The 20,185-nt window shown below is 32.3% G+C and overlaps 1 protein-coding gene across 4 annotated transcripts in view; it reads left to right on the top strand.

Annotated features, from left to right (window-relative positions):
- LOC144972818 (uncharacterized) overlaps nucleotides 1-20,185 on the top strand; it is a 42,139-nt gene that overhangs the window by 12,429 nt on the left and 9,525 nt on the right. For 2 of the 4 annotated variants that reach the window (XM_078914490.1, XM_078914488.1), the window contains exons 8-16: nucleotides 147-253; nucleotides 6,752-6,909; nucleotides 7,395-7,467; nucleotides 8,374-8,604; nucleotides 9,051-9,144; nucleotides 9,331-9,477; nucleotides 9,720-9,804; nucleotides 12,396-12,549; nucleotides 13,667-13,813. In XM_078914490.1, coding sequence (XP_078770616.1) covers nucleotides 147-253; nucleotides 6,752-6,909; nucleotides 7,395-7,467; nucleotides 8,374-8,604; nucleotides 9,051-9,144; nucleotides 9,331-9,477; nucleotides 9,720-9,804; nucleotides 12,396-12,549; nucleotides 13,667-13,813 — 1,196 coding nt within the window. The remainder of the gene's footprint in view (nucleotides 1-146; nucleotides 254-6,751; nucleotides 6,910-7,394; nucleotides 7,468-8,373; nucleotides 8,605-9,050; nucleotides 9,145-9,330; nucleotides 9,478-9,719; nucleotides 9,805-12,395; nucleotides 12,550-13,666; nucleotides 13,814-20,185) is intronic. The other 2 variants (XM_078914491.1, XM_078914489.1) reach the window with 1 other exon arrangement.

Here is a 20,185-nt window from a genome sequence, read left to right as displayed (position 1 = left end):
TTTTTATTGCTTTATGGTTGGCGACGTTTTGGTCTTGACCCAAAACCGTGTTGGATATTCAAAATATGTAAATTGAAATAACATTTTTTTCCCAGTTTTGTTAATATAATATTAATGTCCTTTGTTGATCCAATCTATGTTTTCAGATACTGTATGTAACAAAGCTGGCATGGTATTACCTACATATGTGACAGAGGATGATATCTCATTGTTCAAAGAGGCCCAAGAAATTACTCAGAAAGATTTGAATGAGGTATGTGCATGCTTTTGTAAAAGACCTGAAAATAGTTTTCTTCTCCAAGTAACATTGAAATTCTTTACATACGTTGATATCAATTGAAATGTTATTACTAGCAAGATTAAATGATTTTAGAAAATGTTTTTTTTTTGCATATTGATTTAAAGTAGTTATGAAGTGAAAGCTCTCTCTGTGCGATGAATTGAGAGGTTTTGGTTCTCGATTTTGTTGGTATATGGGGTGATATTTCGATCTCAAAGTACTTATGGTAGTCATCTAAAATTTGGAAATATTAGAGGGCGCATGTAATTAATTTAGCCTGTTGCAGCTCCAAATAGGTTTCAAAATAGATGAACAAGTAAAAATAAATAGTTTTAGTCTTTTGACCAAAAGTTAATTTTAAATATGAATAGAAAGTATTAAAAAAAAATCATTTTAAGGAAAGGACAATTCATTAAAAATTTACATAAAATAAGTTATATCTCTACTATTAAGAATAAATGTACACTAGAAGTAGTAATATAATATACGAAACTATTGTATTTTATGTTATGATTTTATTTGAGTTTGGCCGGTGGACCGAAACATTTTCCTCCTTTTTGACAAATTGCCATTATCACCACTGGGTAGGAGATTCTTGAAAATAAGCATTTCCTCACACACTTCTGATTGTAATTGAAATCTCCGGGGGAAAAAAGTTACTTACAAAAAAAAAAAACCTCTAGTTATTTGAGATTTTAAAAAATTATTTCCTTTGGTCTTTCCATCAATATTCCCAGTTTTTAATCAACTGGTATATGATATGGCCCCAGAGTGTATCCCTTGCCATTTTCTTGTCATTTGGCAGATCTTGCTAAGACTTGTGGTGGGCATGATAAGATAATCTAACAACTGTGAAAACACACTTTTAATGTTTACCATTCTTTATTTCTGTGGTTTCAAATTGCTCATGTCGTTTGGGATCTCCCTTAAAATAAGCAAATATCCATAGTTTTATCTATAAGTCTCCCTAAAAATCATTTGAGAGGGGGGGGGGGGGCAAATCTGTTATTATCCAGACATCCATTATGCCTTTGAGATAAACACTCTCCACCATTTTGACAGCTCTCAAGGTATTGAAATATTGAAATATTTGACCTAATTAATAATGTATGAAGGCCTAAGGGATGTTTGGTGTATCTGTTAGAATATAATGTGTCTTCTGTTGATTAAACATCAATAATTTCTAGACTATCAGCTTTATCACTTCTAATCTCCTTTTTATCTTAATCTATTGTCTTACTTTTCCTGGCACTTGAAGGATCCATTTACGTTGGAAGGGGCGGTTTGGGTCTAATTATTAGGAAAATCCTTCGAAAAATTGATTTTGAGATTTTGGTGGAAAATGATATTTTATTATCTTAGAAATAGTATAATTGAAGTCCAAATTCTTAAAGTAGACTATAAAGGCACGAAAAACACAGTCAAAAATGGTACAGGTACTAAGAAAATTGTGAAAAACGGGAAGCCATTTTGCTATTTTCTCAATATGTCATTTTTCTAAGGGTATGGGAAACTGTGTCAAACGTTTCTCAGAATCTATTCAATGAAATTGTCTGAAAATTTCCACAGTTATCACAGATATAACGTATTATATCACATCAGAGAGATTTTTTTGATAAGATATGTGAATTTTGAATTATAATCCTAATTTTGAATTTTTAAGGTCAATTTTGTCATAACATTTTAATTCTCAACTTTGTAATGTTCTAATAAAAATTCCATAAGTTAAAGCCGTAAAATCTCTCTGTTGTGACACACTATGGTACAATGTTGACAAGGGGGAAGAATATGGAGGTCATTCCTTCATTAGTTTTTGTGGAACGTTTGCCACAAGATTGTTATATTTTTTGATGTCAGACCCCCAAGTTAGGTCGCAAAATGGGTATCAACACAGATAATAAAAAATTTTCACCATAAATGTTGTTTTTTAACCTATATTGACGATACAAAATGATTAAAACCACCCAATATAGGTAATTAAACTTTTTTTTAGAAAAGGCCCAAACCGCCCCTTAAGCCTTTCAAAACAAAAACAAACTACTTTTAAGATCCCTAACATCTCTAACAAGGCTGATTTCCTTTGTTTTTGTTTTTTTATTATGCAGAGAATCAGCTATTTAACAATATTTTGCGTGAGTTGATTTAAATAGAAGAAATTCAAAATGATGCATTTCATATATATATAAAATTTTCTTTTTCTTTTGGATTAAATGTTCTCAAATATAAAAAATAAATCAAATTTTATGTATTAATAATCAGGAATTATTTCTAAAAAAAATAATTCACGTTTGTATTTTTCATCATTTGCATTTGAGAGTTAATTTATCATCATGTTCATTGGTCTTAGGAGGAAATATGGCCCCCGCCATTGCTACATCATTGAATCATTGTAGTTTTGGTGATTTATGTCTCAAGATTGATAAATGGGAAGCCTCTTTTTATTATTTTTTTTGCCTTTGCATGATTGACACACAATTGTTGAAAAGTGTTTTTTCATTTTTATTTTGAAGCTAACTTACTTTAGATAGCTGAGACGAATTACTCAGTGCCCTCTGAATAAAATGAACGTCTATCACAGAATACTTTTTGTAAGAACTACTATATAGCAGGCCTGCCAACCTGTGTGATTTCGCATATTTTAATATGATTTTTGGACGCAAAAACGGATACAATTCCAAAAGATTTAGTACGATTAAAAAAAAAAAATTCATTTGAATGATGTTGATACATTTGATGCAATGACATACATGTTGTTCATTAACTGTTGACCGTGTTTCTGAATGATGCATCACATTTAGTACTATATTTATCATTTCAGTTAGTTATATGATCCCGGGTTTCACCTATATTTTTCTCATACCTTTTTGAGGATTTACATAGATATATGCATATAAGCTTATTATATTCTTTAAATGGTTTCAGATCATATTTAAGCTTTTGCCACGTATTATATAGAAAATTTAAAGTGAATATTAGATTTAACTAACATCTTTGACAATGAAGCCTTCCATTAAAAACTATTGTGAATAAGATTACACATAAATGAATTATTTCCCTATATAATAATTAAAATTACTCTATTTTGATTATAAAATTTATAATAATCCTTTTTTTCTCCTTCAGTATTTTGTACGAGTCTTGATTAAAAAAATAAACTACAGTGGGCAGCTTTAGGAACGCTATTTGATTCAAAATGAATTCTCTAAAACCATTTTAGAAGTATTTAACTTGTTTACATACTTATGAATTTCCCATCAATTGACCAAAAGTAATAGTAGTATGTAGTAATAGAAGTAGTAGTAATAGTAGTAGAAGGAGGAGGAGTAGTAGAAGTGATTGCTCAAAAATAAAAGAGAGAGAGAGGTGGATCATTAGATAACGTGTATGGAAGATATCTTGCCACTGTTGCAAATTGTCATCTATTGAATTGAAGACCACTCTCCCAACTATTTTATCTCAAAACTTACTCATAACTGATGTACTGGGTTGGCAGATATAACCATCACAACTTCATTTGATACATCAGCATCATCCCCACATCATCATCTCTTATCATCATCATCATGGCATCACCACTTCTACAACCGCCATCACAGCATTGTCACTGCCACAACCATCACCACATCACTTCTGCCACCACTGCCACCACAGCTTCATCGTCCTCACCACCACCACCATAAGAGCACCATCGCTACAAAAACCACCACTTCTTCCTTTGACACTAGCATCAATACTACCAACATGTTTGGGGTCTTTTGGTCATTTCTTTTGAGTGTTTCGATAGCAATTTCCTTAGATATTGCAATTTCTGAGCCTTATACTAATTTTAAAATGGTCATTAAGTTTTAGTTTCTCAATAAACCGATAAATTTGTAATTACTAGAGATTGCAGCAAATGAGTGTTTGAATGATGAAGATCAGAGTTTATTTTTATTTGGGTTTGATGTTAGCTTTTATGTAAATTTTTGTATAGTGCACACTTTTTTCCACGTGTGCGGACAAAATACACTTTTTAGGGTCATAGAATACACTTGTCATTCTGGGAAGGTTGGCAGGTCTGATATAGGCCAGAAATTCAGACCTGACATTTGGGCTTACCTTCCTACTCTGCTTATGGGTCTTCATTTTTTTAAATGGCAGTGAAAATTTACTTTTGAAATATAATGAAATAATACAGAAAATTTCTTCTCTGGAATAGAGAGTCATACACAGACCTGCCGTTTGTGCCGATTTAATCGGGACCGTCCCGATATTTATGCGAAATTTGCTGCTGTCCCGATTTCCTGATTTTTCTCTCTCGCGTCCTGATTTTTCTTTTTACCCGAATTGGCGGAGAATTTTTTTTTTTAGCGGTAATCAAATGATGAGGTGACCGTATGAACCGGATGTGTATAACATATCCCCACCCCATTGTATCGGTAATGTTGCCCAGTCATAAGTATTTCTTTTTATAGTATGGGCAGACGGGAATGAATTCGTAGGTGTTATTGTTTCATAGAAGACATCGATACCTGTGTTGTGGTTTATTTCAATTTCGTGCGCACCATTCGTTCAATCGTCAATCACCAGTCACAGTCACTGATTCATTGTTCTCAACTCTACCTCGTGCTGAGCTAAATTGTTAATTGCAGCTTCTGAGTGATATAATTCTGATCAAGATGACTCTTATTAGTCGTGGGCAGTCTTGTTATGGCTTTGTGCCATCACCAAGTCTTCTGGCCAAATGTGGTCGACAATAACTGCACAGAATAACGGCACTACTCCTGTGAGTTTGGTGTCCTCATGTGAGTGTTTTAAAGAAATATCAATGTAACGTTTTGTCCCTTATTTTCAAGCGTCCTGCTTTTTTTTCCTGTGTCCTGATTTTTTGAGACCTTAGTCCTGATTTTTTGTGTCGATAAAATGGCAGGTCTGCATACAAGAAGGCAATTTAGATGTTTTTAGGCTCAATATCACTATGATTTAGGTTAACTTATTGTGTAGATGCTTTAAACAATGTCCAGCTCATTCATGGCTGGTTAAACTAGCATTAAGTGTTAGCTCGTCTCAGAAATCAATTTAACAAGTGTACTTTGAATTTTTTATTTTGTTTGAATTTTTTAAAATGTTGCATTTATTTGTTGCATGTTGCCATTTACTAATATTGTTGGGTCACTATTTAAGTATATCTGTCGCAGTTAAAAAGCTTTTCTCATATCAAAAAATTGAATCTAGAGAAAATTTTCACTCAAGATAGTTTTACACTAATCACAAGACTTTTATTTTACTCTGAATGAATTTGTGATTTCAGAATACCATTGTAAAAATAATTTGAGGTGAGGTGAGAAAATTGGTTTGCATAAAAAAAGTATTTTTACATAATATCACCAATACTGATGCTCCAAATTTGATGACTTTTAACTTTTATGAAGTTTTGGAAGATATTTTATTCCTTGTAAATCATCTCTCTTTTATGCGTTTTATTATTTTTGTAAACCTTTGAGCGTGTTCCTCTAAGTGGGACCCTGTGCTTGTGTAAAGATGAGACATTTAGGTGATCTCAAACTAAGTACACTGATAGTGTGCTCTTGGAATTTACATCTATTCCCTATTTGAACTAATTCCCCTTTGTCTTCCTTTTTCTTGGGTACTTTAATTGTCATTCTATAACTTTTTACTATCCCATATTCTTCCTTTTTACTGTCGCTAATATGATATAAATGTGTTACAAGTGCTGTAAAAACCCTTAAAAACAAACAAAAAGTCCCCTTACTGACCATTTACCGCATTCCCCCCCCCCCCCCCCCCCCCCCCCCCCCAAACGTCATACCCATCCGACATAAAAATTGATTTTTACCTCTTACTCTAACTATAACCAAATAGAAAATCTTCAAAGTTTGTGATGTACAAAACAAATCTGTATAAGAAAACTGTTAGCTGTATCATAACAAATGTAACCATTTTTGTTTAGTTGGTAAGAAGAGGGTTAGAATAAATCGATGTGTAGGATTCCAGACATTGAGATGGCATTACTGAAGTCTCACAAAGGATGCAAGTTGTCAATAAGTTCTGTCCTGTTTTGCCGGTATATGGAGATAATGATTGACATATTCATTTTTTCTAAAGTTGAAATAAAGATAAGTCTGTAAAAATTCTTGTATTTTACTTTACCTTCTTATTTGGAAAAAGACCCCCATTTTATTTTAAATTTTTACATTTTTTTGTAATTGTTATATTATCATGGCATTATGAGTTGTCTATTTGGAATAAAAAAAAAAGATAATGTACAATATTTTCATTTGAAAATTTTAAAGATATGACAATTACAAGAGTTTCATTGTAAAACAACACAACACACGTGTGTGCGTGCACTATTCACTTAACTGTCAAAAGTCTACTTTATATAGCAAAAGGAAGACTAAATCGTAATTCGTCTTTCTTGGTTTGAATTTGTGTCTTTAGAAGTAATTTAGCTTTATTTTGTAATTTCAGGCCAATGTTCCCTCTGAAGCGTTGCCAAAAAGGACATCTCCATCACACCCACCTCTCGGTACTGAAACTGACCTGCCACGGCATCCACCCTGTATTGAATTGGGAGAATATGAAATACAGACATGGTACTCATCGCCATATCCCCAGGAATATGCTAGGTTAGATATTTACTTTTCAGATTTTTATTCGCAATGTGAGAAAAATTTTAATTTCACCAATTTGTCCTCATATTTTTTTGAAATAATCAGTGGTCAAATTTGATAAATTGGTTCTGAGGTTTACTTTGTATACTGCTTCCTAATTTATTGAGTATATTTCATTTTTTTTTCTTTTTTTCATCCATTATACAAATTTCTTGTTTTCTCTCACCAACCAATTGACACTCTCTCTCTCTCTCTCTCTCTCTCTCTCTCTCTCTCTCTCTCTCTCTCTCTCTCTCTCTCTCTCTCTCTCTCTCTCTCTCTCTCTCTCTCTCTCTCTCTCCTCCCCACCCCCACCCCCCAACCCATCCACCTCTCCCCTTCTCCTCTTTTCTTTATTTTTATAACTTTATTATTTTTAAAAAATTTTTTTGTTATCAAATATGATATTCTGTTTTGTGGTCGAATCATTGAATCACGTTGTGTTTTCTTCTTTTCACCAGTTTGCCGAAACTCTACATCTGTGAATATTGTTTGAAATACATGAAGAGCAGAAGTGGCCTTCAGAGACATTTTGTAAGTATCAAAGCAGCAATATTTAAAAACATTGGATGATGTCAAAAGATTGCATTGATTGTGCTCATGATTGCATTTTTCATCATTCAAATATTCTTCACTATTTGCTATGTAAAAATCTCACGATCCTAGAATGGCCAAGTTGAAGGATATCCAGGGTGATGAACCAGAGTATAACATAATTTAATAACAAAAGCATAGTTTATGATTTCACTATGACGATTGATTAAGTGTTACTGGGTTAATTTAAATGTACCAAATGAAGTTTGTGATGAAATTTGTCAAGTATTTTTTTTTCCTGTTGGAATGCTTAATGTTGAACCAAGACATCTTACAAAAAAAGGGGAAAAGAGTAGGTCATTGGTTCTATAATTTATGCCAACTGCTGCTTGATCGTACTCATTTAAAAAATGTTAAAATTCCAATAACATTATTATTATTATAACCTTATTTTCTGACAATAAAATTTTTAATTGTTTTCTGATCACCTGTCTTGCACAAATGAAGAGCATGAATTAATTTGAACCACAAACCTAATTATATACCCCTGTAACCATTTACATTATGTTTTCAAGAAGAAATGTAGGCTTTTAGCGTTTTACAGTTGATTATTGTTCATTTTTGTTACCTGGAGATAATGTTGACCTGTGCTGTATGGCCTTGAGAAAGTCTTAGCTCATTTTGTGGGACTATCTTGTGATTGATGCTTGGGATATTTCAGTCTTCCCTTGAAATAAGACCCTAAAGCCAATAGTTATTGGTCTCATAGAGAATATTTTAGAATTTCACCTTCACATACTCTCTCTCTCTCTCTCTCTGTGCTATGGATTATTGATTGTTTTTTTTTTTTAATGCAAAGTTTTCTTTAAAAACAATGGCCACTCCATTTTCTTCTTTTTTATTCAGGAAAAATGCAAGATTCGCCATCCTCCAGCTGATGAAATTTATCGCCATGAAAATCTCTCTGTCTATGAAGTGGATGGCCACATGAGCAAATTATACTGTCAAAATTTGTGTTTACTTGCCAAATTGTTTCTGGACCATAAGACTCTATACTACGATGTTGAACCATTTCTATTTTATGTTCTCACATTGAATGATGCATATGGCTCACATGTAGTGGGTTACTTTTCAAAGGTAAGATTTTATGATGCTTAATGATAGATGATAGGGGTTGGTATGTTCTTCCTTTTTAAGACTATTAAGTAAGGACTGTTATGTGAAATTTTATGAGCACTACTTTTTTGTGGTTATATTAATCCGTTTTTACTAGCATTGTACAGTAAGCTTGTCAGCTTTTTGGTCTCAGCTGATGAATTTGTATTTGATCGTAATTTTAAGTAGAATTTCAAACGCAAATGTGCGTTACTTTGCTTTTGTAAACTTGGAGCATTTTGAATATATTATCAGCTGTATTGCATATTAAAATTTGTTTGTTTGTTTTGTTTTCATTTTATTAATGACTACCAAAGGCCTTTGATGTATTTGACGATGCTGGCAATTCAGCCAAGTTTGAGGGGTATTTTTTAATTTTAAAAAATTTGTTTATTTAAAAAACATTAATAGTGATTTTTGTCTTTCAGGAAAAACACAGTCAGCAAAAGTTTAATGTCTCTTGCATAATGACCATGCCACAGTACATGCGCAAAGGATATGGACGATTCCTCATAGACTTTAGTAAGTTAACAAAAATTCTATTCAACTTAAGTCTATTAACATTTACTCTTGATGTATCTCAGGCATGATAAAAATCTTACTCCTGCTTTCTATTCGTGCACTGCTATTACATGCCTAATATACTAAACAGTAAGTTAACAATATTTATTTGTTCTCGTTTTACATAAATTGCCTTATACCTTTCAGGTTATCTCTTGACAAGGAAGGAAGGAATAACTGGATCACCAGAGAAACCTTTGTCAGCACTTGGTGCAGTGAGTTACCAGGCATACTGGAGGAGTATTGTGCTGGAACAACTTCATGCATGCTCAGAAAAAACAGTTTCGGTCAAAAGTAAGTACTTTTGACAAAAGAAGGTTGCTTTAGAAAAGATCCCAAGTAACTTAAAAGTAATTTAGACTTGGATACAGATTTTGTTGTTTATTTTATTCCATTTCCAGTCACCTTAAATGAAAATATCCTATTTTAAACATGTACGTGGAAAGGGTTTCATCTGGCTATTTGAGGAATGGAGTATATATTAATTCATAAGATGTTTCACTTTCCATTTTTTTCCTTTCTTTCTTTTTTTAAAGGTATTAGTGACAACACAGGATTATGCCCTTTGGACATAATACAGGCTTTGAGAGATTTGGACTTCATTAAAGACCACAATGAAGAGTAAGTTAATTATTAAAATTTTCTAGAATTAAAAAAACATTTTTTTTGTCATTGCAATTATTCGATTTTTGGTGGATCCTCTCATGGGAGCTCTTAAAAAGCTTGTAATTATCATAAGAGGCTTCCATATTAAACAATTGCAGAACTGCCACTTGTAGAGTTTTAATCAGTATAGACAGGTTTTTTAAAAGGTGAATTTGGCTAAATTCTGATTTTTGGGTTTTGTTTTTTTTTTTTTTTGTCTTCACTTCAGGTATGATTTTTTCCTAAACAATTTTTTAGAGGAAAATAGATAAAAACAATTTGATATGCGACAAAAAATCAATTCTAAATCATTTTAAAGTGACAATTTATTGAAATTTAGGTGGAAGTCATGGGTATACATTTTTTTATTTAAATTCAGATTTATAAAAACCAAACAATATCTCGATTTTTTTGTAGGCTCCCTTAAGCAGAGGTCTGCAATTATGTTCTTAAACTGAATGACAAAGCACTGGCATAATCTCCAAAAGCAAAACAATAAAATTTTACACTATTTACCCATAATTATAATACTTTAAAAAATCTTATTTTTTCAATTCTCACTATCATACTCATTTGCGGCTTCAATATTGAATTGATAAGGGCAAGATTGGACAAAACATTGACCCAACATTGTGGTGACCCAAGTTATTCAAGCCGGGCCTTACACCTCAAAGAATATTGTTTAAAAATCTTTTTTTTTGCTCAAACTGTTTTTAAAAGGCCTTTAATTCAATAAAGTCGATGAAAAGTAAACTGTCATGCAAGAGTTATTTAGGATTTTGAATCATCAGGTAATTTTCAAAGTTATAGTATTGAATATTACCTTCATCTGAAAACTATGAATTATTCAAAATCTCAAATAGGCAAGTCGGTGTGGACATCCCATTTTTACCTTGAGCAAGGAAGGCTATATTGCTTCCTTTTTGCTGCTGCCCCGTGAATGCTGCTTGATTTATTTCGTCTTGTTTCTTGATAGGCCTTTGATTTATCAAGGAATTCTTTACTTTTAAATGACAAAAGATACCAGATGTGTGCAGAACAATTGCCCATGTTCTAATATGAAATCTCTCAATAGGTGGATGTCTTGAAGTAGCCATTTTAAGGCAAAGGTAATCGAGCTGTAATGGGACACTGGAACAATCAATTCGGCTATTGGATCAGACTTGCTTCAAAACCAGTACCTATGCATTAGTCAACAAATAAATAAAGCCTATAAACATCAATTTACAAATTTACTTGTCATTAACCGTGAAAAGCCTTGCATCAAACACTCACTTTTTGAGATCTTGTTCATAACTTCGATTTAACAACATTCATGTATCGTTTTGGATTATACACCTACTACTCAATGTCTTGGTTTTTAATTGTGGGAAATAAATTTACAAACGGCTGAAATTTTTTTTTCTCCGTTTTACTGTGAGATAGGAGTGTTGAGGGATGACATAACAAGAGACACCGTCATATGTAAGGGAGGGGCCACGGGGAAGATGAAAAAAATGATGAGTTGCTGATGTAGTTGCTGATATAGGAGTGTCACGGAGGTCATGTTCTGTTCGTTCAGCTATTTTAACCCCTTAACAGTGACACTGATTTTTAAAATTTTTTTTTTGGTTTCAAGATAATAGTTCCTTTTATATTATTTTTAATCCATCAAGAGATCAGAGCAGTAAGAGTAACGCGACTCTAGTTTCAATTAAGCTATAATCTCATTCAGTGGTGCCAAAATTCCGGTTTCACCAGAAAACACTCTGGTCTGGAGCAAAAAATTCTGGGTACGGGCAACTTCAGTAAAATTTCGGTGGGGTCAGTTTGTTTCAAGGACCACATCATCACTACCACTACTTCTAATACAACCACCACCACCACCACATCATCATCACTGCCACTAATACTACAACCACCATCATCACTACCACAGCTATTCTACAACCACCACCACTACACCATCATCACTACTGCTACTGCATTGCTGTTACTTGAAAATGGTAAGATCTGGAGTTAGGTTAAAATAAGATCGGATTTTGCCCTTGAAGATTGAAATAGAAAATTTTTTTTGATTGATTGATTTTTAAAAAAATGTGAGCAATGCTGTTTCCTTTCTCTGATTGGCAAGTGGTTTGCGAATTGGTTTGCTGTCCTAACCTGCATGCTTCCTTAGGTGTCATTGCTTTGTGTTCTGGCAGCAAACCAAATCGAGCTGCTTGATGCACGCGATACCCTCCCAAAACTCTTCTAATTCTCATGTTACCCTTATAGACCAATTCCAGGCATAGTTCTAATAGGTAAGACATGTGGATAGCAGAGTTAGCTGAGTGTAGTCTCCATGGGTTTAACTTTAGAAATGATGCCTAAAGTTGCTTTCAACAATTCGTAATTGGTTTCATTTGTTGATTGTCTTATATATTATCTCCGTAGGCCTGTAACAGTTGAGAAAATATGATACTGTTATTTGTAAATTGGAGAGTACCTTTGTTCATAGTTTAAAAAAAAATGTTTAATTTATTTATTAGATTGATTGATTTGATTACAGATTTAATTTATAAATTATGCATTTTCTCTGTTTTCAGTATTGTGATAGCATTGAACAATGATATCGTTGAAAGTCATATGGAGAAAGTGAAATCCAAATTTCGCTTGTCTTTAAATGAAGAGAGTTTGAGATGGACTCCAGTAGTCAGCAAATCCTTTCTGAGTGATGAGGAAGAGGAGGCTGACAGACAGGTTAGCCACACAAGAAATGGATGTACTATCTTATGAGCTTGAGTTTGAGGCAATATCCCTCCCCCTCCTCCTTTTTTGCAATAGTTAGATTTGTGAGTTTGTGTGTTCTTAATTTTGTGCTCTACTTCACCTTCACTGCATCTGGAGCGAGTACTGACATATTATTTTTAGCAGAGTCATGCATTCTTTAATATTTATTGACTCTCATTTCCTCTTGAAATAACTTTTATTTCTAGTTAGATGTTCTATATACCGACAAATCTCCCCTCTTCCATGTGTGAAGTGGACAATCTTTTCTTGGCTTTTTTCTTTGTCAACTATATCCCATAACATTTTGATCATTCACCATTTTTATGCAAAGTTAATTTTTTTCAAAATAAAAAGATTGAGATGTCAACAATACTTATTGAATCCAAATGATTATTTCCCTTGAACTGTATAGTTAAGTTATTTTTTTTAAGAGGAAAGAAAAAAAATGAAATCCAGAAGCCAATCTATAAATCTTTTTATTATTATCAGTGGCCTCTGTTTATGTTTAACTGTTGAAAATGTGACAAAAGGTTGTATGTCATTGGTGATGTGAAGATGTTAATTAAAAAAAAAAAAAAGTGGATTTGTTTTCAGAGCATAACTTAAATCTCGGTTTTTAAACTAATCCACCACCACATACGACTCATTTTGTCCACCATAACCTTAAAAAAAATTATTTTTGTTGTACTTGCTATCCTATGCTCTCATCCAATAGTTTCAAATAGGAAAGTTATTGAAAACAAATCATTATGCCATTGTTTCCATAATAATTTAAAATAGTTGCTTATTTGTATGTCTTTGTATTTTTATTGATTTAACAATAAGACACAGACATGACCTTTTGTCACAGCCTCTTTATGCTTGGCACATGAGATACCTGATATTGTATTTTTTTTTATCATGGCATGCTGTTTGTTACATGTGGCCTGATTGTTTGATTACTTATGAGCAAATATAGAGTAATTGTCTGTTAGCTTCAAATAGTGTCTTGTGTTCACCTACCCCACCGTCTTCAACATGCCAACTGTATTCTTTGTTTCTAGTATAAGTCATTTTATATATCTATATCTCACTTAATTCCTTTTAGTTGAATGAAATGCGTGAAGTAGTGGAAAGTATAGTGACAGAACGTATTGAAATGAAAGAAGAATTAAAGCGATCTCCTCATAAAGAAGATGGCCGGATCTCTGCCCTATGCTCCCCTACTACCCCAGAGGATGACCAGATTGATAAGGTAATAATTGGGAATATTGAAAAAGCTTTAAACTTTATGAAATTCAAGGATTATTGTTCTTTGAAAAGAAAAAAATGGGTGGGGGGGGGGGGGGGGGGGAGAACAAAGATAAGAAGAGGAACTGGGTAACAATTATTTTACCAGTTGTGTTATTACTGTGCTATTGTCTTGGAATTCCTAATCTGCTTAATTTTCACACATCATTAACATTGATCTGAGTGAACCAGATTCATATGCTAGAGCTTCTTTGAATGATATAGATAGTATGCGCTTGGCTAAGAAGCTCACGACATTGCCATCCGGACCAACACACAAGTGTGTAAGCTTAATCTTTTATAGTTTGGTTAATACAGAAATGCGAACAAAGAATAACAAAGACCAGAGTGATGTCATCTTCGTTCTATCATTATGCTGGCTTTGCCAAAGAGTTCGGGTCAAAGGTTTGGTATGATAATATGTGCAAATTAGAAATAATGTCAAATGATTGGAAGTTTTGAGCATTCAATTTCTTTTAAATGAATGCCTGAATGTTGGGTTTCACCTCTGTGTGTTAAAAGGGTCTTGCCAGATTACACAAACACACGTCATTTTCGAAATGTTAATTGGCATATTGGGTATATTTAAAGGATATAAGTATATCTGCTCTCTGAAAATAGAACTTCCTTTACAGAGGAAATTAACAATTTCAAGATGCACATTGATACAGTTGGGTATTCTGTTCAATGCTTACTTAGATTATTTCAATAATTCAGGTCTCCATACTAAAACTAGGAACCTATAGGTTAGACAATATTTTTCAAAGATTTATTTATGGCAGATTCCAAAATTATGGTCAGGCTGTCTGGAGCTTTGGACTGACACAGTATGAAACAAAAATGAAAATAATGCTTCAAATGAAAAAAAGAAAATACCAACATTAAAATTGGTAATAAAATCTGCAATAATATTTTTTTTTTTTTTAAATCTGTGACATTCGGTTTTCATGCACAGTAGGTCAGCTTCACCAATTTTTCTCAAAAATCAAATGCTAAGAATTTGTGATTGTTTCCTCAACATATTGGGTTTGTAAGGAGGAAATTTAAATTAATTGAAGAAAAAAAGCAAAAAATTCGCCCTGTCTTTTTTCCTTGATTTCTCCTAGATCTATTTAGTGAATGTTAACAAATTGTAAACTAAGAGCCTCGAAATAATGTTTAACGCTATTTCTATTGAATATCATAACTTGTTATTCTTGATGTCTCATATTAATGCATCAAAATTTGATACAGTAACTGTTGTAAGTACTAATATTCCTGTTTCTGGAATGTAATAAAAAGGCTCATGAGAATTTTAAATGGTGGTGTATATATATATATATATATATATATATATATATATATATATATATTATATTTTTTTTTTTTTTAAAATTATTTATTAAAATTATTTATTGTTTAGACCTGTAAATTCTCAGTCAACTGAAATCAGTCAATTCTTCAAATTCAAAAATAAAAAAGGAAAGAAAGAAAGAATTCATGAATCGTGGTCTATTGACCGTAAAGTAATTAGGAATGTTCCACAACGCTACGCATAGCTCATGGGGCGTTTATATTAACGATAGATATATTGCCAAGGCTAAGCGACGCTTTTTAGAATTTCTGTGTCTGAACACATCCCAGTGTATTTTCACACAGCCTTCGTGAAATTATTTTTTCACTTTCCAAACCTGTGGTGATCCCAATGGTAGCCAATTTTAACTGAGCCGCTGAGTGATAAATTTCACTGTTTTGTCTAAGCCAAAATTGACCACATTTACCTGGAGGGAAGTAAAAGTATGAAAAAAGTAAAATGCGAAAGCCGGAAGTGCGTTATGTAGACACCTTCAAATCGAAAGTTAGGGATTGCAACAGTACATCTCGATTGCCTCATATTGTAAACAAACTGGTTGACCGTTTCTAGTTTCTTCACTGATTGGGTACCTAATTATAAGGAGCAATGGTAAGTAGCCAAATTAATTTCCGCGTGAATTAGTTTTCTGCCATTGTTTTGCTCAACCAAGCTTGCTGTTTACTATTCATTTCGATTCTTTTGATTTTTTTGCTACGACGAATTGCGAAGAGTTTCAGTTTCAGTCAATTTGTATAGAGCTTATTTACAGGTCTAATTATTATTATTATTATTGTTAAAATTGTTATTATTATTAATTTTTTTGAGATTGTGCCGTGTCGGATTCTTGAAAGTGAAACCCCACAATTTTGAGCCAAAAATTTTCATTTTCAATAGTTTAATCTTGTTTTACTAACGTTCTGGGTTGCTTGCTCTGCTCTGTTTAATAGCATTATTAGCAAAACGAAAACTTCAAATGCCGTTCAATTTATAGCCTTAACTGAGTCATAGTTTTTTTAGTTCTAAAATAATGGTAAGATTTTTATTTTAAAACAGTTACAAAAATTGTATAGTTATATGTAGCTAACAAAATAGAGAAATACACACACTTTACATAGAAATAAACACTGTGAACTGGTATAACTATGCACATTTTATAAAAAATATATTTTTGGAGCCTACTTACTGGTCATAAATATAATGAATAACATTGTCACAAAAGGAATTAGAACTGTATCCGAATTGGATATGGTTTCAGCTGCCATAAAAATGAAAAGGATGGCGTATTTTAAGGTTAACAGTGTAAACAGGTCAATATCAAAATTGTCGATTTCCAGTTTTACCAATATTTTCATTCTATGGCGATTAATTGACAATGGCAAAGACATTTCATGGTCAAAAATAGTTTTCTCCAGTAACATTGTCATTTATTTCAGGTCATGTAATTTTCATTTTCATTGGTTGATAAAAGGAAAATGCATTTTTTTAAAACCTCTTAGTAACACTCTTTGTCTGGGATGAAAAACTGTAAATTTCTATGATTGATATAAAGGATCACCTCTTCTACACACCCCTATTAGCATAATCTCCCAACTGGTACATTACTTTGGAAATATCCCATTCAAACACGATATTATAAGTGAAAACTTTATCACTTTCCTTGCTGAAGTACTCTACTTCCGTATATGGTCTGATCATGTGTGACCTTTGTGTCAGGTGGTTGCTCATTGGTCGGGGAGCTGAGTTTATGCTGCATGAAGCGAGTTACATGAGTGACTGTTGAGCTAACCAGGGTCAAAGACTATATCCACTTGTAAACAACCCAACCCATTTTTATTGTATTTTGGTTTCATTTTCATCATAATTCCTTACTTTTTGTTTATACAATTGATTTTGTTCATTCCAATTCGATTATCTGTGAAAGAGGTCCCAGTTGTATTGATTGCCTTTTGAATCCAACAATTATTGATGGTTCAAGTATTTCTAAGCATTAACAAATTTAGTCCATTCCGTCGCCTTGACTATTTCCAGTCTAGAAAAGGCCTGGCAAATGTTCCTGAATTCCATTGTTACCTTGAGTACATGCTGAACAGTCAGCCCCACAGTTAGTATTTATCTCATTATTTTGACACACTGATGAAGTAATTGCATCGGAATACCTTCTGACACTTTCAATCTCCTGTGTTAAAATTATGAGTAATGCTCAGGATCTATGGGGCTGGTTGCTTCAGGTGATAGGGAGTACTTAGTCCATGGGTAAAATCGTTTTTTTTAAAGGCGTAAGCACTTTATATTGATTGAATAACCCAGGACTCTATAATAAGATAATAGTAAAAATGTATCCATGTTAATAGATGCCAAGCATGGCAACAAGAGGTCTCGGAGGAACCATTCATTATGAGGGAATCTTTGGCGGTTCAGTCAATGTTTCTTTGTTAAAAAAAATAAAAATTGTGATTTTCACAAATTTGCATTTATTCCATTAAAAAATATATGAAGTCCGGAAATGCTTGAAATTTATACCAATTGATATGAGCAAAAACTTTTAAAAACATTGTTTCCTGTATAAAATTTTATGAGTGTCCTTAAAAAGATATGACGATCTGTATGTTGTTTACATCAAACAAACACCAAATTTTGGTGTTACTGCATGCATAACGTATTTTGGAAATGTTGCTTGCTTTGAAAAAAAGCAATAAATTCAAGATGTTGGCTGTCTATATGCACGCACTTTCTTGGCAGCCAAACGTTATTTTAAAAGAAAAGGAGACAATCCGCTTATATTTAGCATTATTACAGAGTCCAAAAGTGACAATTATAACTTTTTGGTTTCACTGCAAACGTTTCCCCTTAATGTGAATTAGATTTTTGTACAAATTATTTTTTGTTTCTTTAAACTTCTGAGAAAAGAATAGGGAACAAGTATGCAAAAAGAAAAATGTTCATGGTGAGGGTGAATCGATCAATTTACTGAAGTATTCATTCAATTCAGCACAATTATGTTTGCTTATGTCAAAATAAGTAGCAAACCTTATCTTATGTTATTTGTTGTTGTTGCCAGTAATTTTAGAAATTTGCGTTCATCAATAATAATCAGAGATGTTGTCAATAATGTCTCTATTAATTACAAGATAATCTTATATTTTTTACATAGGCCTTTATATATATCCTTTTTAAGGAAATGAAGATATTGGAATTGGCTTTAAATAATAATCAATCGGATATTTTTCTTTTTCTTCCAGTTTTGTTTATTTGCTATTTGTTTTTAAAAGCAAACAAATAAAAAATTCAATGAGAATCATCCTCAATGCAGAAAATACTGTTGTTTAGTTTTTAACATGAAAAATTATGTACCCTAATGTGTTCACGACCAGTCAGTACGAGTAAAATGACAAAGCAATAATTTTTGTTTTGAGAAATTGTCATCCAACAGTATGCAATACAATCAATGCTATGTATTTGATTTGCACAATTGAAATTGATAATTCTGGAATCTGCCATAAATGTGTGATTTAAAGAAAGAATAGCTTTTAGCTCTATTCAAATTATTTGGAGTTCCTACTCTTAGTCTTAGAGCAGAAAGAAACATCAATAAATTAGTTCTGTATTAAAGGGTCAAGAATAAATGCATATTTATCCCTGGATGCTTCAGTATTCGTATATTTCTTCCTTACCTCTTGTATAATCTTAATTAATTTTTAAAAAATCACACTTGTCACAAATTATTTTCATCATTACAAAATCGATATCAATACAATTTCGCACATGAAGTTGGTATTTGATATATATTTTAAGAATAAGACTTGTGACTTACAAAACAGGCCTATTTTGACAATTTATAACAGGGAACCTGTCATGGAATCATTAAGCGAGGAGATTTAACACCATCTAATGGATTGCGATTACCTAGAGGTTTACCACTTGTTATGTTGTGTTTCGTTTATTTATTTATTTATTTTTTTGTGACAAACGTTTTCATTTTATGTGCAATGTTCAACTTATGATTTAAATTCTGTTTCTACCTCACTTTAATGAATATACTGATTTTATGAATGACTTAAAAAATATTTTGTGACATTGATGTATCCCCAATCACCAAATTTTACACAAGTGATGTGGTATTCTAAAATTGGTGTCCCCCTCCCTCCCCCCTTGTCTCCAAAAATATAGAAAAAAGAAAGAAAAAGTAGAATTTAAACAAAACATAACAAATCTTGTAAAGGGCTTGAAAGTATGACAGAGACAAAACAATATTGTAAGCAAGTTTTATTTCTTCCATTTACACGTTTCTAAAGTTATGAATGAATGATGCATCATTTAAATTGAAATAAAAGGTTCAATGATAATTCCTTTCTTTCTTAAAATTGGTTATTGTTACTTGGGATATAGTTAAGTCACAAATGTCCTCCCCCTCCCCCCACATTGGTGATGGATCTGTGGTGAAAGGATTGCTATTTTTCATTTCTCATCCATGTAAACGTTTGCTTGAGTTGCAGCGAATTTATTGTTGAAACTATCTTCTGTTATAATTAAAAATTCAAATCCCATTCCTTGTTTATATTTCCGTCAACAATGTCTTTTTTTTACTTCTCCATTCTAATTGGCAGCACTGTTCTTGTTTGCTCAAATGTTGTCAAAGGATATTACCACCACTTGATTAATGATGCTTTATTTGTTGAAAATATTCCTGTTTTTAAAAAAACTGCACAATATTTTTTTATACTGAAATTATATTTTGTTCTTAACATTTGCTTTATAAATTTGAGAAAATAAAAGATAAATCTAAATATTTCATTTGTTTTACTTAATTATATTTTGAGACTTCCATAAGGCAGTAGAAAATGTGTCGGGTTTTTATTTATTGAGTAGGTGGACCAACTTTTTGTTTTCTATAAATACATGGACGCACAGATGCCATTATTAACTTGAAGTTTGAAATAAAAACAACAAAGTCCAAGGTGGAAATATATTTGCATCACTCCTTATTTATTTCTAGGTCTGGTTGCC

Source organism: Berghia stephanieae, chromosome 5, assembly GCF_034508935.2.
Source record: "Berghia stephanieae isolate SIO BIC M18660-M18661 chromosome 5, UCSD_Bste_1.3, whole genome shotgun sequence".
In the NCBI taxonomy this organism is placed as follows: Eukaryota; Metazoa; Mollusca; class Gastropoda; order Nudibranchia; family Aeolidiidae; genus Berghia; species Berghia stephanieae.
The sequence above is the reverse complement of the archived record's forward strand: the minus strand, read 5'-3'. Positions and strand labels throughout refer to the sequence as shown.